The sequence below is a fragment of the Leucoraja erinacea genome, chromosome 5 (genome assembly GCF_028641065.1).
Source record: "Leucoraja erinacea ecotype New England chromosome 5, Leri_hhj_1, whole genome shotgun sequence".
Lineage (NCBI taxonomy): Eukaryota > Metazoa > Chordata > Chondrichthyes > Rajiformes > Rajidae > Leucoraja > Leucoraja erinaceus.
Genome location: NC_073381.1, coordinates 68,767,288 through 68,787,160, shown reverse-complemented (window position 1 = coordinate 68,787,160; position 19,873 = coordinate 68,767,288). Strand labels below are relative to the sequence as shown.

At 41.6% G+C, this 19,873-nt stretch overlaps 1 protein-coding gene across 3 annotated transcripts in view; it reads left to right on the top strand.

Annotated features, from left to right (window-relative positions):
- Positions 1-18,129, top strand: part of mms22l (MMS22-like, DNA repair protein) — a 123,973-nt gene extending 105,844 nt beyond the window's left edge. For 2 of the 3 annotated variants that reach the window (XM_055635858.1, XM_055635859.1), the window contains exons 21-25: positions 2,533-2,738; positions 6,236-6,405; positions 11,618-11,714; positions 13,996-14,163; positions 17,422-18,128. In XM_055635858.1, the coding sequence (XP_055491833.1) occupies positions 2,533-2,738; positions 6,236-6,405; positions 11,618-11,714; positions 13,996-14,163; positions 17,422-17,503 (723 nt within the window). In that variant the 3' untranslated portion in view covers positions 17,504-18,128. Of the gene's footprint in view, positions 1-2,532; positions 2,739-6,235; positions 6,406-11,617; positions 11,715-13,995; positions 14,164-17,421 lie in introns of all 3 variants that reach the window. The other variant, XM_055635857.1, reaches the window with a different exon arrangement.
- The last annotated feature ends 1,744 nt before the right edge of the window (positions 18,130-19,873 follow it).

Genomic DNA, 19,873 nt, shown 5'->3' with positions numbered 1-19,873 from the left:
CGTCTGGTGAACATCCTTCAGTTTAAACCGGATAGACACAACATTCCAGAAAAAAACTAGCGGGACAGGCAGCATCTCTGGAGAGATTGAATGGGTCTGAAGACTGAAGAAGGGACTTGATCCCAAAACATCACCCATCCCTTCTCTCCAAAGATGCTGCCTGTCCCCTGAGTTACTCCAGCATTTTGTGTCTACCTTCGATTTAAACCAGCATCTGCATTTCATTCCTACACATGCTGCCTGTCCCACTGTGTTACTCCAGCTTTTTGTGTCTAGCATCAGCTCTACTCTGTTCTACAGCTCTATTCTTGGCAATACCTGATTTTGACATGAAATATTGGAGGTGATTCTTTTTTCATCCGTGCCGCATTGGTGTCAAGTCAAGTCAACTTTGTTTGTCACATACACATACAAGATGTACAGTGAAATGAAAGTGGCAATGCCTGCGTGTTTGTGCAAAAAACACCAGGACAGAACAAAACAGAACCAGTATTTACATTTAAAAAAAGACACAACAGTAATTACACCCTGGTGAGATCAGAGTTTACGGTCCTGACAGCCTGTGGGCAGAAACTCCGTCTCATCCTCTCTGTTTTTGCAGCATGACAGCGGAGGCGCTTGCCTGACCGTAGCACCTGGAACAGTCCGTTTCTGTGGTGTTGGGGGTCCTTCATGATCTTCCAGGCTCTGGATCTGCACCTCCTGGTGTTTAGGTCCCTCAAGAGGGGAGTGTAGTTCCCATGGTGTGATCGGCCAAATGCACTACTCTCTGCAGAGCCCTCCTGCCCTGGGCAGAGCTGTTGCCAAACCAGATCAAGATGTTTCCAGTCAGGATACTTTCTACAGCACCAGAGTTGAAGGATCCTCAGAGACACTCTGAATTTCCTCAGCTGCCTGAGGTGGTAAAGGCGCTGCCTTGCCTTCCTCACTAGCGCGGCAGGGTGTGTTGTCCATGTCAGATCCTCTGTGATGTGGACTCCCAGGTATTTGAAACTACTCACCCTATCCACAGTAGTCCCATTTATCCCCAGTGGCGTGTACGTCCTCGGTTGCTGTGCACTTCTAAAGCCCACAATCAGCTCCTTCGTTTTAGTGACATTCAAGAGGAGGCTGTTGTTCTGACACCAGAGTGCATGGTCAGCCACCTCCTCCAGGTAGGCCTTCTCATCGTTATCGGAGATCAGGCCCACCACCACAGTGTCATCAGCAAACTTGATGATGGAGTTGGAGCTGAACCTGGCCAGTACAGTAGGGGGCTGAGGATGCAACACGCGGGGGGGGGTCAGATAGTCCAGGCACACAGGGGAGTGATCAGACCCAGTTCCAGCAGCTATTATGTGGAAATATTTCTCTGCCCGCTCCTTAACAATAATAGGCCTACGTTGTCAAACATAACATAAAACAGAGTGGACTAGTCGTTGAAGACATTTCTTAATTTGATCTCTATTTAGGATTCAATTTATAATTAGGACTTGAATATTTTTAGTTCTGACTCAAAAATCCTGGAAACTCATTTTATTTTCACTAATAATCTTTCACACTTGCAATAATTGTCTTCACTGTGGAATTAGGATTTGCACACATAGGCGACTGACCAATTCTGCCTCACAACGGAACATGCTGGTCAGTGGTCTTACAGTGGTGGGGGGGAAAGCCAGAGGAGTAAGAATGAGCAGGTTTGAAGCTGTGCACATTTATGGGAAGCACAAATGTTGATTTGACAGAAGAAGAAAAATTAAGCTTGAAAATATCAGCAGCAAAAGCATGAATTTGTCCATCAATATGCAATCAGGGACCATATTGAATGTGAATGGACATCTTGCTGATTTGCAAGAGTACCTGCAGCAAGAACTCTGCCACATACCTGATAGGTTTACAGTAAGTATTCACCAGAAGGTTTTTGAAATGATTTGCAATACAATGCAAGCATGGTGACTGATGTAGAAAATGACCATTACCTGAGTAATACAGCAATCCTGCTGCAAATATCCTGTTTACATTCTATAATGACATGAATGATCACAGAATGAATACTGTAATTGCTGAAATGGAAATTGTGCACATATGATTCCCTCTCTAGCAATGCGACTTGCAAGAGTTCACACGACATTGCACATTTAAGTGCTAAAATTAACTAATTTTGCTGAATACAACTATAAACCAAAAGGCACCTAAATGGAACCGAACGGAAAATGGAACCCAATTTAAGCCCCAATTTTAATGTGGAGCAATAAAGAACCACTTAGTTTTAGTCATCTTGATGCCTGTCATGACTGAGTTAGTTCAGGTTTATTATTGTCACATCTACTGAAGTACATTGAAAAGCTTTGTTTTGCATGCAATCCAAACAGATGGGAATTTCTATCCACAGATGCAAACATGAGTACAATGCCTAGAGCAAAGGGGAAGATACAGAATGCAAAATATCGTGGGATGAGTGGATTCAATTTGAGATCACAAGGAAAAGAAGAAAAGAGGGATTGAAATATATGGAATGGAGTTGAACACAGTCTGTAATTTTTCTTGTTTCAGGGACTGGCAACCATTGTTGGACAAATAACAGCTCAGGCTGTTTACGTTAAGCAGCAGCTTCGAAATGTTATCCAAAAGTATTTTGAACGTTTCCTTCCATTGACGGGGTCAGTTGTCGTAAACCATCCTATATTACTTGCACTTTGGGAATCAACCGCTGTGGCTCAACATCAGATTCTGCGGAACACCCTTGTTCTGGTCATAAGGTAAGAGATTTTTGAGCCATCCTATATTAATGACATTTTACAGAATATATTCTTTGAGTCGTTGTGTGAAATGTTCTACAGCAGCATGTCATAGTTTGTACCCATGTGATTTAAAAATATATTTCAAAAGCTAATGACAGATTTTCAAGAATTCTTTATCACTGCTGCATCAGGCAGATTCAGAATAACACTTTTGTAAACAATTTATTATTTAAATAACCTGTCCAGCTAACCTTCTCTCATTACCTTTTTCTTAAGTGCTTTGCTTATTGAAGGAACTTGTACATCCATTACTAATTTTGTGGACCAGATCACACTTGTCACCATTGGTATCAATGCTCATTTGGAACTTACAACTGCTGCAGGGATCTGGTGTATTGTTGATTCTATCCTCGGCCATCTCCTGTCCAGCTCTTTGGGAAAGTTATTCTTAATTATTCAATGTGAATATGAGATAAAGAAATTACATTAAATTAAACTCAAACATTATGCAGGAGAATTTCAAGTGGAGACCAAATGCTGCATCTGCAGATCAAAGGTGAACACATTAATTTGATAAATGACTTTTGCTGCTCAACAGTTTGTGTTCTGCAGACCAAAACAGACCTCCTGGAAGGATATTCAGAGTGTACCCATCAGTTTATAATTCCTCATTTTGTTTGAGATGGTTCATTTCTGGGTAGTTTTGTTTAAATGAGAATCCTGACTCACTCAAAATCTAGACTCAGTTTGTCCTTGCTTTTGCATACCTGTTTCTGATTAAACATTAATGGCAATTGTCAGGAACTGTATGAATCTTCCCACTGAAAGAGTGACAAATCCAATGGATGACTTACAACGGCTATCAAGTGGGTGGATTCGATGAAAACATATATATATATATATATATATGTAGTTTACAACTTGTAGTTCAAGGGTAGACACAAAATGCTGGACTGTCAGCGGGACAGGCAGCATCTCTGGATAGGAGGAATAGCAGGTCCGGTGGACTGGGACATCGGGAGCTCGCGGGTCCGGGGGGAGAGAGAGAGACCGCTTCCCGGAGCTCCCGCAACGCGACTTCTCCAGCCCGTATCCCGGACCGGGACCGTACATCACCCGGCGCAGCTTCATGGCCGTGGGACTCACCAATGCCCGTGGGGGTTCCAACCTTGTACTTTCAGACCGGGAGCGGGGCAGTAAATCGCCCCGCGCGGCCTAAAATGGCCCTGGGACTTATCATCACCCGCCTGGGGCTTGGACATCGGGAGAGAAATTGAGAGCAGGGGAGAGAAAAGACTTTGCCTTCCATCACACTGGGTTCACTGTGATGGATGTTTGTGTGAATTTAATTGTGTGTATGTCTGTAGGACATTGTCTTTGTTTGTATGGCTGTGGAAACAAAATTTCGTTTGAGTCTCACTGGGGCTCAAATGACAATAAATTTGTATTGTAAATTTGTATTGGACATTTTGGGTTCTTCAGGCATTAGAACAGTATGAAGAGGGGTCTCAACCCGAAACATCGCCCATTCCTTCTATCCAGCGATGCTGCCTGTCCCACTGAGTTACTCCTGCATTTTGTGCCTATTTTCAGTGTAAACCAGCATCTGTAGTTCCTTCCTACACGTTGCAGTCCAAGGGTACAATGTCATCTTGAAGTATGTGTAAAGAGGCCCTGGGAAATGCAATTACATTTGAGTCAGACATTCATAAAATTAGATCATTAAGTTAATATTATCTTAAATTGTATGAAATATATAAACATACATGTTTGTTTTATCACTGGGCTGTCTTATCATGTTGACATTATTGAGAGAGACCACAGAAGAGATTGTAGGAGCCTTGACGAAGATCTTTATATCTTCTCTGGCCACAGGTGAGAGTACTGGAGAGTAGCCAATATTGTTTAGGAATGGAATGTAGAAATAATCCAGGAAATTCTAGGTTGGGGGGGTCTCATGTCAACATTAAGGAAGTTATTGGAAAGGATCTTTGGGATATAATTTACTCGCATTCAGAAGAATATTAGTTAATTAGGGACAAGCGGAAGGGCCTTGTTAGTGGGAGGTTATGTCTTACGAACATGATTGAGATTTTTGAGGAGGTGACGAAGGTGTTTGTTGAGGGATGGTGCTGTAGGATATTAGTAAGACATTTGATAAAGTTTCTCATGGTGGGCTGATCCAGAAGATTAAGATGTGGCAGATCCATGGTGACTTGGTCGTTTACATTCTGAACTGGCTAACCGAGAGAAGACAGGGTTTTGGTGAAAGGGTGTTATTCTGACTGGAGATCTGTGAGCAGGGAAGTTCTGCAGGGAGTCACAACATGCTGGAGTAACACAGTGGGTGAGATAGCATCTCTGGAGAGAAGGAATTCCCTGAGATAGCTGCCGTCTCGAGCTATGCTCCTGGTTGGTCCAACCATGGCGGTAAGGTCGAGGGGGAGGTCCCTGACAAAGAGCAATCCAACCAAGAACTCAACGGTGGAACAGGCTGAGAATGATGGCTGACTTTAATGGAGCGTCACAACGGCTGGGAAGGCGGATGAAGGCTGCAGCAGAAATGGGTCCCCGGTCGTCTTGGACTCCATGCCACTGGATCCTGACCCAGATCTGTCAAGGACCACGTGGTGGCTGTCTGTGCACCAGTCTCCTATGTAAACAAAGTCTCGCACGGGCGTTGTCCATATATGAGGACGGTCATACTCGTTTCGAGTGACCGCCGATGAGTCTCCTAGTCCCTAAAGAGCATTGATGTACAAATGGCTTTTAGCTCACTGAAAATGTCAATGCAAGCAGATAGACTGCTAAAGTAGGTGTGTGATATGTTTGCCTTCATCAGTTCATCATACGAGTCAAGAAGGCAAATTCCCTGTCTGCCCATGAACAATATTTCTCCACTCCCTGCATATCCATATACCTATCTGAAAGCCTCATGTGCCAGTATTGTATCTGCCTCCACCACTACCCTGGACATCCACCACTTTGTGTTTAAAAAAAAAAACTTGTTCCGCACATCCTTACCCTCCTCATCTTAAAGTTATGGTTCTCATTCTTGACATTTGCACCCAGAGAAAAAGGTTCTGACTGTCTACCCTTTCTATGCCTCTCATAATGTTATATACTTCCATCTGGTTTCCCCTTAACCTCCGACGTTCCTGAGAAAACAGTCTAAATGTGTCCAACTTATAAGTAACACCCTCTAATCCAGGAGGCATTCTTTGTGGAGCCACAGAACACAAAGGAAGAACAGTTTACAGTTTAGTTTATCGTCACTTGTACCGAGGTACAGTGAAAAGCTTATGTAGCGAAAAGTTGGCCTTTGTATTTCGAGATCCAGTCTCTTCAATGAATGAATGAGTACCATATATTAAGGTAATACCATAGTCTTGTACAAATTAATATGTTGTAACATATTATGTTTAATTTGCACAAGTTTTCATTGTCAATACTTTCAGTGCATGTGAATGGCCTCCACAGCTTCTGAACTTATCCTCACCAATTATCTTTTCCAGTGAGAACTACTTGCAGTTCAGAAGTCACGCTCCTCCTCCTCGCTTAGCAGCAATCTTGTCATTTCTTTCTGAATTATTACGAAGGAACCAAAACAGTGATGCAGCCAGTGAGGCCAAGCTCCTCTTACCGACCGTGCTGAAATGTCTAATGTTGGTCAATGAACCGCAAGGTATGTTTTCTCATTATCTCCTGTTGATTGATAAGTTATGCAATCCTGTTGCAATTGCTCGTTCTTTGCTCGGCTAGGAAATGAAGACTGACAAACATTTTCACGGTAACACGGTTATTAGGTCTAGTCAACTGCGGGTGAGGGTGAAATCCAATCTCATGCCTCTTTTCCTCTATGAAGGAGAAGGAACATGTGGTCAAAAATCTTCAAAATAGAGTTTTCCCTTTAGGTGCATTTGTCGATTCTGGCACTGATTTCACTTATTCTCTCCCCCTCCAACCCCAATATAAGATTTCACTCAGACATTTGCACGTCACCAATTTTAGAACGTGCCACAAACCAGCATAATCCGGCAGCTTTTTAAAAGGCCAAGGTTTTCCTTTTCTATTAAAAAATATATTCTATTCATGGACAGCATCCTGGTTAAAATTTTAATCATTACTTACTGCCTCTGCATTCAAAAGTTGCATCTTAAATCTTAGTATTTCAAGACCTTTATATCAACACAGTAAGTGAAACTTGCTTTTCATTTTCAGTTCACCTGGTACCAGGGCCAGTTTTATGGATACATCTCCTGGAGTGTAAAACAAAAAAATCACGAAAACTGACGTTGTCATGACCTAATAAGCTTAAAATTCAGCAGCATTTGCACCGATCCCATCAATTTCAAGGGAATTACAAGCAAGTGGATGTTCTTTGGCTTCATGTCTCATTCATAAGCAGGAAGTAACCAGAATTAGTTTTGTCAGATTTCAGCCCAAAAAGCTGTTTCCACAGAAAATAGTCAAGGTTCAGCATCAACCGTCAACTCCTCTCGTTAGTAACTGATGTGCTACATATAGCTGTAGGATAAACTTAGTTTGTGTCAGGTTTTATATTTTGTTTTGCTCTTTCATTTCCCAAGTTTAGACGCTGTGCTGCCATAACGTATCTAACCTGTCCAGCTGAGGAATGAATGCTTTCAATTTATGTGGCAGGTGATGGGACCTGTTGGCAAATTAGTGTTTGTTTTGTGCGCATCCAAGAAGCCACAACGGTACATCACTGACCTTTTCCCATTTCTCCCTAAGCTCGAAGCTCGCAGTACTGTGACAAATATGATGAGCTCGCATCACCCTGGGGAAGTTGCCTGATTTGGGGTGTGTTGGCCTAGTTCTGTTGCAACTGGCTTTTTTTTTTAACTTAAATAAACAGTATCCTCAGGAGGTAAACATGCGCTTGAGTTATTAAATGTAGCATTTGCGGCACGCAGCTTTTTAAAATTTTGAGTAGGATGCCAGTGCATTTGTCACATGATGGCATTATCAGAGGCCACAGGAGCATCTGAATTAACAACAGACATGACAGCCTGTGCTGAACCCACTCACGTGTTCTAAATGGAACAGGATGGAAGGAAATAACAAGTAATATTATGGATGTTGTTTATCTAGCTCAGTTTTTATTACAGTCATTAATTATAAGCAAACATACTGAAATTTGGCAACAATTTCTGATTGATAAAGCATTGATTGGCTTAGTTTAGTTTAGAGGTACATCGCGGAAACAGGCCCTTCGGCCCAGCGAGTCTGCACCGACCAGCGTTCCTGCACATTAGGGACAATTTTATATTTACGCCGTCAATTAACCTACAAACCTGTACATCTTTGGAGTGTCGGAGAAAACCGAAGATCGCGGAGAAAATTCACGCAGGTCACGGGGTGAATGTACAAACTCCGTACAGACAAGCACCCGTAGTCAGGATGGAACCCGGCTCTCTGGCTCTGGAAGGCAGCAACTCTACCGCTACACCACCTTTATGGAAATAATACGTGGCACTGACGTGTGCAAACTGTGGCACTCAGTATGGCGTACAGTGCCCTCTGTAATGTTTGGGACAAAGACCCATAACTTATTGATTTGCCTCTGTACTCCACAATTTAAGATTTGTAATAGAAAAAAATCACATGTGGTTAAAGTGCACATTGTCATTTTATTAAAGGTCATTTTTATACATTTTGGTTTCACCATGTAGAAATTACAGTTGTGTGTATCCATAGTCCCCCTGTTTCAGGGCACCATAATGTTTGGGACACATAGCTTCACAGGCGTTTGTAATTGCTCAGGTGTATTTAATTGCCTCCTTAATGCAGGTATAAGAGAGCTCTCAGCACCGAGTCTTTCCTCCAGTCTTTCCATCACCTTCGGAAACTTTTATTGCTGTTTCTCAACATGAGGACCAAAGTTGTGCTAATGAAAGTCAAAGAAGCCATTGTGAAACTGAGAAACAAGAATAAAACTGTTACTTAGGCTTACCAAAATCAACTGTTCGGAACATCATTAAGGTGAGCTTACTAGTCGCAAAGGGACTGGCAGGCCAAGTAAGACCTCCACAGCTGATGACAGAAGAATAAAGAAAAATCCCCAAACACCTGTCCGACAGATCATAAACATTCTTCAGGAGTCAGGTGTGGATTTGTTAATGACCAATGTCTGCAGAAGACTTCATGAACAGAAATACAGAGGCTACACAGCAAGATGCAAACCACTGGTTAGCCGCAAAAATAGGATGGCCGGGTTACACTTTGCCAAGAAGTACTTAAAAGAGCAACCACAGTTCTGGAAAAAGGTCTTGTAGACTGATGAGATGAAAATTAACATATCAGAGTGATGGCAAGAGCAAAATATGGAGAAGAGAAGGAAATGCCCAAGATCCAAAGCATACCACCTTATCTGTGACGGTGGTGGGGGTGTTATAGCCTGGGCATGTATGGCTGCTGAAGGTACTGGCTCACTTATCTTCATTGATGATACAACTGCTGATGGTGTTGCATAATGAATTCCGAAGTGTATAGACACATCCTATGTGCTCAAGTTCAAACAAATGCCTCAAAACCCATTGGCCGGCGGTTCATTCTACAGCAAGACAATGATCCCAAACATACTGCTAAAGCAACAAAGGAGTTTTTCAAAGCTAAAAAATGGTCAATTCTTGAGTGGCCAAGTCAATCACCCGATCTGAACCCAATTGAGCATGCCTTATATATGCTGAAGAGAAAACTGAAGGGGACTAGCCCCCAAAACAAGCATAAGCTAAAGATGGCTGCAATACAGGCCTGGCAGAGCATCACCAGAGAAGACACCCAGCAACTGGTGATGTCCATGAATCGCAGACTTCGAGCAGTCATTGCATGCAAAGGATATGCAACAAAATACTAAACATGACTACTTTCATTTACATGACATTGCTGTGTCCCAAACATTATGGTGCCCTGAAATGGGGGGACTATGTATAAACACTGCTGTAATTTCTACATGATGATACTAAAATGTATAAAAATTGCCTTTATTAAAATCTGACAATGTGCACTTTAACCACATGTGATTTTTTCAATTACAAATGTCAAATTGTGGAGTACAGAGGCAAATAAATAAATGATTGGTCTTTGTCCCATACATTATGGAGGGCACTGTAGATTACCACTCTAATTTATCTACCCATTCACTTTAAGTAATGTGCATGGTTTTGTTTCTGACCTAAACTAGTTTTATGAAACGGAGCAGCTAGACATAGTAATTTTGCTTTACATTCACTATTTAAATTTAAAGTTATCAAACAACAGGCATTTGCTGCCTGCCGTTTGATAACTTTAAATTTAAATAGCGAATGTAAAGTTAACTGATCAAACGACATTGTTTAACTGTGATGCAGAAAGCACATTGTTAAATAATGAAGTGAGAATTAAGTAGTACCATTGCACAACTGTGTCACATCACTTTAAAGATGTAATTGCCACGGCAATGGATTTCAGTTGTACTTTCTTGACTTTCCTTGAGACATAACTTCATTTTACCCTCCACATCAGGACCCGTAGAAACAATAAAACGTTGTTCTGTCTGACAGTGGACTTCATGAGGCAATTGAGATAGTTGTGAGTTAATTTAAAGCCATAAATATTCAGTGGCATATTTGGCCCAATTGATCTCCCCCATTGATGTTGCTTTCATTCTTCAGTCTTCAGAGTCTTCAATCTGGATGTGCTGAATTTCCATTGTATTTTTGTTAATGATGCCACCGTTTCAGCTCATTTTAAAGAAAAGCTTTAAACAGTGCAATGCAATTCTTTGAATTCTGCAATTATGCAGATAAAAGGAAGAACTTTCATGCTTTAAAGTCCAAAATAGCAGCCAACATATGCACGATCATATACTGGTAGTTTTGCTATAATGCGATAGTTATGTTATTAAGACACCTTGTGTTATGGAAAATCATGTTATAAAAACAATTTATCAATGGGGGAAAGGGGGTTTAGGGGCCAGAGATTTTCAGACTTGCAATGCAAAGGTATTTTTCCTCACAGGTTTTTTAATAACTATAAATTTAATTTAGTTATTGCAAGCTAACAACACTAAATGCTACATGTTACATTGTGATAATCAAATATCAACAAAAGCGATCTCTTATTAATTGCAATGGCCTCCATCAGTGAAAGGAGTGTTTTGTTCTTAAAGAGACAATGGTGTCTGATTATTGTGAGGAGGCTACATGAAAGAAGTTTTTTTTCCAAGACAGCTTTTTTTTTTCTGCTTGTCAATTAGAAAAGTAACTTTGAAGCGGTTCTTTAGTTCCTGATCGGAATCTTGTTATAACCAATTAGGCCTGCAGAATGAAAGCAGTGTTCCCTCGTTCATTGATGGAGTTATATCCAATTTGCGTTGTGGAAACACGCGTTACACTTATATTTTAGCAATGCTGCTGCAAGGATATCTGGTGCCAAGGAAGCTGGAAGAACTTGCTTTTCTTCAAACCATGTTACAGGATCTTGCACATTCATCTGTTTCGGCAGATGGAGTCTTGATTTCATGTCTCATCCAAAAGTTGACTGCCAATGTGACAGTCCTTTATTACCTTACTGAAATACCACATAAGGTTATATATTCAAGATCCCGAATAATAGTTCAATCCAAAATTCGACGTTGTAACTGAGCCAATTGAACTTGGTGAGATAATTAATCTCCAAAATCCTCCCATTACATTGGTAGGGATGGGGAGAACTTGTAGGAAATTTCATTAAACAGAACAAGTCCATAATTGCCCTCACAAAGCTGATTTTTTTTAACCTGTTCAATGTTACCCCCGTGTATACTCAGGTCATGAAAAATAGTTTTTTAAAAAACTTGGCAGCGAATAGATTCATAATTATTCCATGTCAATTTCTTTTGTTCTACTTTTCAGTGAAGAAGTTGACCACTGAGGTCATGCAATGTATAATTGAAAATTGCCAGTCACTAACTCCCAGTCAGGTGTGTCCTCACTTGACCTCTGTACTAAGGTAGGTATTTTTAAGGTCTACTCATTCTAGTGTTGCAATGTAATTTAATATATTCTATGAGTAACCTTCCAAGATGGCGCCCAACCAAAGCGACTATTTGCATGCTAGCCACAGAAGCAGATCTACACGTGACAATAAACTAAATTGAACTGAACTGAGTGGTTGGCCTTACTTTGTCCTGAGTGCTCCAGTAACCTGGGGGTGGTAAAACAAGTAGACTCCTTTGTGATGTCAACAAGATATTGTGTCCATTGCTTGCAAGTTGCAACATGGATTTGTGCCTGGAAGGTCATGTTTGACTAATCTTCTTAAATTTTTTGAAGAGGTTACTAGGGAAATTGATGAGGGTAAAGCATTGGATGTTGTCTATATGGACTTCAGTAAGGCCTTTGACAAGGTTCCACATGGAAGGTTGGGTAAGAAGGTTCAATTGTTGGGTATTAATGGTGGAGTAGCAAGATGGATTCAACAGTGGCTGAATGGGAGATGCCAGAGAGTAATGGTGGATGGCTGTGTGTCAGGTTGGAGGCCGGTGACTAGTGGGGTGCCTCAGGGGTCTGTGTTGGGTCCACTGTTGTTTGTCATATACATCAATGATCTGGATGATGGTGTGGTAAATTGGATTAGTAAGTATGCAGATGAAACTAAGATAGGTGGTGTTGTGGATAATGAAGTAGATATTCAAAGTCTACAGAGAGATTTAGACCATTTGGAAGAGTGGACTGAAAGATGGCAGATGGAGTTTAATGCTGATAAGTGTGAGGTGCTACATCTTGGCAGGACAAATTAAAATAGGACGTACATGGTAAATGGTAGCGAATTGAGGAATGCAGATGAACAGAGGGATCGAGGAATAACTGCATAGTTCACTGAAAGTGGAATCTCATGTAGATAGGGTGGTAAAGAAAGCTTTTGGTGTGCTGGCCTTTATAAATCAGAGCATTGAGTATAGAAGTTGGGATGTAATGTTAAAATTGTACAAGGCATTGATGAGGACAATTCTGGTGTACAATTTTGGTCGCCAAATTATAGGAAAGATGTCAACAAAAAAGAGAGAGTACAGAGGAGATTTACTTGAATGTTGCCTGGGTTCAGCAACTAAGTTACATAGAAAGGTTGAACAAGTTAGGTCTTTATTCTTTGGAATGCAGAAGGTTAAGGGGGGACTTGATAGAGGTCTTTAAAATGATGAGAGGGATAGACAGAGTTGACGTGAATAAGCTTTTTCCATTGAGAGTAGGGAAGATTCAAACAAGAGGACATGATTTGAAAATTAAGGGACAGAAGTTTAGGGGTAACATGAGGGGGAACTTCTTTACTCAGAGAGTGGAATGAGCTTCCAGTGGAAGTGGTGGAAGCAGGTTCGATTTTATCATTTAAAAATAAATTCGATAGGTATATGGACGGGAAAGGAATGGAGGGATATGGTCTGAGTGCAGGTAGATGGAACTAGGTGAGAGTAAGTGTTCGGCATGAACTAGAAGGGCCGAGATGGCCTGTTTCCGTGCTGTAATTGTTATACGGTTAAGTATCTACAAGCTGTCAGAAAGTGATTGAAAATAATTTAATGAGGTAAACCAGGATGGATCTGGTTTCATTAAAGATGACTTGTCTTTTACAGGTCTGTGCTGGTTCTCTTTAATTAACCCAGATTTGTCCAAAAGCCTGTTCATGTTTTCCCTGATTATGTTCCTTATAGACAACTAATGTAAAACTGACTGGCTTGTAGTTAATGGGCATTTTTATACCACCCACCTAATCAATCTTCTGTTACCTGCTGCATGTCTGAGGAAGATTGTGAGACTACGGCAAGCCCATCCACTGTCATCTCCTTCTTTAACAATTGGGGATGCAAGCCGTCACTCTAAGTGCAATTAATCTTTCCAGTATATCGTGTGTTTTTTATTTAACCCCACCCATTATCTCCACCGTTTTGTCAAAGTACAAGCCATGGATAAACTGTCCTGCTGCCTCAAATCCCATTGATCAAGCAAGACTGTTTATAAATTGGAAATTTCTCTTCCAGGCAGCAAGTATGAAGCTGATCTCAAAGTAGATTTTAATAAATCATCAAATTACATTATCTTTATTTGGAATAGATTGAGTTGTGACAGTCACATACCTGTACGTGTTTGTCTGTTTTGAAGCATACTTGTTGATGCATCACTTGTTTCTATAAATATGTTATGTAAGTGAGATCTGCCTTTTGCTTCTTAAACCTGTGAGGAATCTCGTTGTGGAATTACAAATGTATTAATAGAGAATATTGAACCATTTCCAGGCAGTTTATTCAGGAGTATTTTGGGATCTACGATCACCAGGTGTACCACATCGTAGAAATGGTTGCAGTCTTAAATCGAGATTTGGTTATCAGTCTCATTCCCACACTAAGTAAGACTCTAAAGGACACTGAACATAAGCAAGGACTCGGAAGAAACAATTCACAGAGGTATGTCTTCTTCACAGAATGGTATCATTTTTAGAAGACTGATGTCTTCAGTGTATTTCAACAAACTGCAGAAACCTGATTAAACAACAGTTACACTGATCTGCACAGGGGTGTAAAAAAAAGATACACGGTGCTGGAATATGTTAACAGGTTGGGCAGCACGAGCCAATCCACGTTCTCCCGAACTTTGTGCCTTTTTTTGTAAACCAGAATCTACAGTTCCTTGTGTCTAGATTTTGGAGTAGATGGCCAAAAGCTAGCTCGAAGTGGTATGATTTAAGGAATATCTAAAAATAAGGAAAATAAACTTTGGAGTTGCAGTTAAACAGATTAGAGCCCTACAATGGAAGACATAGTTAGCAACAATTAAGAAGAATTCAATGAAGAAGGGTCTCGACCCGAAACGACACCCATTCCTTCTCTGCAGAGATGCTGCCTGACACGCTGAGTTACTCCAGCTTTTTGTGTCTATCTTTGGTTTAAAACAGCATCTGTAGTTCCTTCTTACACAATTAAAATAATGAATGATGAAGAGGCTTGAATTCGGGGTTTGGCAGTGCTCTGGAGAAGAAGTTGATGAGGATGAATAAAATAAAGATGTTACTTAATTGGAACCATTACGTGTCAGTGTGCATAGTGAGCATGGGGAAATAGAATATAGGTTCAGCTGAAATCCACATTCAATTTGTCACTTTTTTGAACAAAGCTCTTGAAACAACAAATTGCATTACAATTCCACTACTTTCACATTGTATCATCCAAATGAGGTGTGGACATATTTCAAGGATTATTATTTTATTGTGTAGGAAGGAACTGCAGATTCTGATTTATAGATAGATACAAAAAGCAAATGCTCAGTGGGTTAGGCAGCATCTCTCGAGAAAAGGAATAGAAACATAGATAATGGGTGCAGGAGTAGGCCATTCGGCCTTTCGAGCCAGCACCGCCATTCAATATGATGATGGCTGATCATCCAAAATCAGTACCCCATTCATGCTTTTTCCCCATATCCCTTGACTCCGTTAGCCCTAAGTGCTGAATCTAACTCTCTCTTGAAAACATCCAGTGAATTGGCCACCACTGCCTTCTGTGATGTTTGGGTCAGAACTTGAAGTCCCAACAAAGGTTATGACCCTAAACGTCTTGGATTCTCCAGCTCAGTGTAGGATTCTGAAGGTGAATCCCCAGTGTAATGCAGGTGAATCTCTACAAATGATCCCATCAATGGAGCAGAGTCATGGGTTGGGACTCTCAAAGGCATCAACAAGGCCGGAGCCTTAAGGGCCTGTCTCACTTGGGCATCATTTACACGACGTCCTAAAAATTGGTTGGTGCATCGTGACGTGCACGTGATGCGCGCATGGCGTGTGGTGGCGTATGCAGTGACGCGCGGCGCCCCAGGATTTTGGAATGCTCAAAATCCTCGCACGCCACCTGCATGACATATCCCTTGCGCACGCTGACGTACTGATGGCGCTCGGTGGTGATGCATGGTTACGCACGGTGACGCACGAATATTGCCTATGCTGATTTATTATGCGTCACCTTGTGTTAACGTCCCTAACCATGCGACACCCGTACACCGTCGGCACGCCATTTGCGCGTCATTTGAGCGCCGCACCACGTGACCACCTGGGTATAAAGCGCGCGTAGTTTTGACATTTTTTCACTGGGAAAATCCTTGCTACGGGGATCGGACTAAGTACGAACGACATCGCAAATGGCTCCCTCAAGAGCACTTGGCGCGAGACTGTCACTACCGGCTAGACGATTTTTGCGCGACAGTCACTACTGGACTGTTGCGCAAATGACGCCCAAGTGGTACAGGCCCTTTACACTGCTTGCGTGGGAGCCCCAAGCTTGCTGCTGTTTATGCAGAGGAACATTACCCGTTGCATTCGAATAACCAGCAACATGGCTATTTTATAAACCATTTGCATCTAACTCATTTACTTAGTGATCGTTATCTAGATAGTATTTCATATCAGCAAGGGCGTTAGCTGACCCATTCCTTGCAAATTTCCTCACCTCCAGTTTATTCCCCCCACCGCTACTTTCAGTCTGAAGAAGCGTTCAAACACCTATTCATTTTCTCCAAAGATGCTGCCTGACCCACTGAAACAAGGAATTAATCATTATTTGTAAAGAAATATATTTAAATATTACTATACGCAGCAGTCATCAGAAATGTATTGATATATGATAACATGCATTTTTAAAGGGACTTAAAATGTCAAAGGCCACCTTATCTTAATTGGTTAGTTGGAGATTGTACAGTTAAATGATAAACTGGAGCTGGAACTTAGATAGATATAGATATAGATATGCCATTTATTGTCACTATACATGTACAGTGAAATTGAAAGCTGCTCGTACTCAGTGCATACATATAATTTAGTACAAGAAACAGAAAAACAAAAACAGAAGGGAGAAGGGGGGGGGGGGGGGGGGGGGGGGGATAGGTGCACAATTCTGCGGCGCTATATACATATACATATATACAGATGGAAGTCCGGGTGTTGGGCTGTGAAGTCAGTGCATGTGTGAATTTGAATTAAGAGTAGTTATAATTTTCGGAAAGCAACTATTTCTGAGTCTATTTGTCCTGGATTTGATGCACTTATAGCGCCTTAGATTCTTGAAAACAAAAGCTTGTCTAGTTTAAAGCTAACACATTTTTTTCCACATTAAAAGAAACTAAGCTATACCATTGTGGTCAGATTTTATGGCATTCTATCTGAAAAAGTATCTTGGATGCGGAGAGGATGTTTCCACTAGTGGGAGAGTCTAGGACCAGAGGCCATAGACTCAGAATAAAAGGAAGCACCTTTAGAAAGGAGATGAGGAGGAATTTCTTTAGTCAGAGGGTGGTGAATCTGCGGAATTCATTGTCACAGATGCTGTGGAGGCAAAGTCATTGGGTATTTTTAAGGCAGAGATTGACAGATTCTTGATTAGCAAGGGTGTCATGGATTATGTGGAGGAGGCAGGAGAATGGAGTTGAGAAGGAAAGCAGGATCTGCCATGATTGAATGGTGGAGTAGACTCAATGGGCCAAAAGGTCTACTTCTGTTCCTGTGCCTTATAAATCTATCTATAAATGATGTACACTGAGTGTAAATGATTGTAATCATGTATTGTCTTTTTGCTGCCTGGTTAGCACAAAACAAAAACTTGTCACTGTATCTTGGTACACGTGTCACTAAACTAAATCTGGTTCTTCAATCTCTTTCTGAAATATTTTGACCTCCTGCACAGACAGTCTTACAGAAGACTTTTGGTCCATCTTGGAGAAGAAGGACAAGCTGAAATTATTAAATTAGAAAAGGACAGCGACTGAGTTCGTCGTAGAAGAAGCTTGGACCAGCAAGTATCAGAGTGCCACTTGAAAATAATGTTGAAATAATCTGTACAGATGTTTATAAATGTATTGCTTCATAAATATATTATTGTGGCAGAGAAATGAGAGAAACATTTTAAGTAAAAACTTTTAAATCTACTTTTGTTTACCTGTTCTGTCGTGAGTTAAAGTTGGCTGTAGTCATTAAATGTAAATGAGGCTTGTGTAAATAAATAGAAGTACCATAACTCAGACTGATCTATGTTATTGGAGAAATGTTATTGCAATTGATTTTGAATTTCACTTATGTTGATTTGTTTTCTTGTTCCACCTCACATTTCCATCAAGGTTTTACCAACTCACCATCAGACTAGGGTCAATTTGCAGTGGCCAATTCCCAACCATTTTGTTTTTAGGATGTGGGAGGAAATGGGATCACCTAGAGGACACCCAGCTGATTTTTTTTTCATTATCATTATCAACCTTTTATTGTCATCATGCAAAGCAACAATTGTACAGTGCAAAATGAGAAGACGTTTCCCAGGGAATACCGGAGCATCGCACATAAAACTTAAACATTTCACGCATAAATAAAAAACAATCCAGTTCCTGATAAAAACAGTACGAATAGTTTAAAAAAGTGCAGGTAGAAAAAGCAACATTAAAATACAAGTAAAAAAAAACAGTCATAAAATGTCCAGGGCAGCTGATTTAAGTGGCCTGAGCCAGTGCCAGAGTTATTACTCAGCGCCAGTTACTAAATTGTCAGTGCAAAAGCAGCAGAATCAGGTTGAGTGACTGTTTAGCAGCCTGACAGCCTGTGGCAGGAAGCTGTTTAGCAGTCTGGTTGTCCGGGCTTTGATGCTGCGGTATCTCTTCCCTGATGGCAGGAGATCTAGATGTGTGTGGAGTGGGTGCAGTCTGTCCTTTGCTATGCTCAGTGCTTTTTTTTTCAGGCAGCAGCTCTGGAACAGTTCTTGTACCGAGGGTAGCGAGACGCCAATGATCCTCTCTGCTCCCCTCACTACCCTCTGCAGAGCCTTCCTGTCTGAGCAGTTACAGTTGGAGTACCACGTGTTCATGCAATACGTGAGTACAGACTCCACTGTGCTCCTGTAGAAATTCCTGAGGATGTTGGTGGGAAGTGAGACCTGTTTGAGTTTCCTCAGGTAGTTCAGTCGCTGATGGGCCTGTTTGACAATCCCAGTGATGTTCCTGGACCAGGTGAGACTGTCTGTGATTTGCACTCTGAGGAACTTTATGCTCTCCACTCTCCCCACCGTGGTGCCACTGATGTTGAGGGGTGTGTGTTTGGGCTGCGACCTCCTGAAGTCGACAATCATCTCCTTTGTTTTGTCTTCATTTAATTCTAAATTGTTGTTGCCGCACCAGTCCACTAGTTGTTTCACTTCCTCCCTGTACATTGTTTCATCCTCTCCACTGATGAGTCCCACAGAGAGAATATGCAAACTCCTTACAGCCAACACCCAAGGTCAGGATTGAACCTGAGCTTTCAGCAGTGACACTACCAGTTGTGCCATTGTGAAGCCTGTGAATAGGAACTGTTGGGTAGAAATGTATCTGCATTTAGTTTAGTTTGGACACATGTGGAAACAGGTCCTTCAAATCCACCTGTTCATGTTATCCCATTCCCTCCAAACTAGAGGCAATTTACAGAGACCAATTAACCTACAAACTTGCACGTCTCTGGGATGTGTGAAGAAACTGGAGTACCCGGAGGAAACCCACACGGGGTCACAACAAGAGCATGCAAACTCCACACAGACAGGGCCCTGAGGGCAGGATCGAACCGGGGTCTCTGGAACTGTGGGGCAGCAGCTCGACCAGCTGCATCACTGTGCTGCTGCATTTATTAGAACGAAAAACTGACTCCATAATTCAATGTAGATGAAGATTTTGGATGGTCGGCTAAATGTTTCTGTGCAGAGTGTGAACAGGGCTCTTAAGTCCACTATAACCAAGTGTCACTGGACAGGAGGTACACAAAATTGCTGGAGAAACTCAGCGGGTGCAGCAGCATCTATGGAGCGAAGGAAATAGGCGACGTTTCGGGCCGAAACCCTTCTTCAGACTGATGGGGGGTGGGTCACTGGACAGGTCCCACAATGCCTAATCCATGGTTCTCAGTCTCAGTCCAAGTTCAAATAAGACTCTGATTTGTTTTTGCCTTTTCCTACATCGACTTCCCTCCCTTCTACTTTCAGTCCGAAGAAAGATTCTGAGCTGAAGGGTCACCCTTCCTTTTTCTCCAGAGATGCTGCCTGACCCGCTGAGGCACTGCAGCACTTTGTGTCTATCGTCGGTGTAAACCAGCATCTGCAGTTCCTTTCTACACACTCAAGTTCAAGT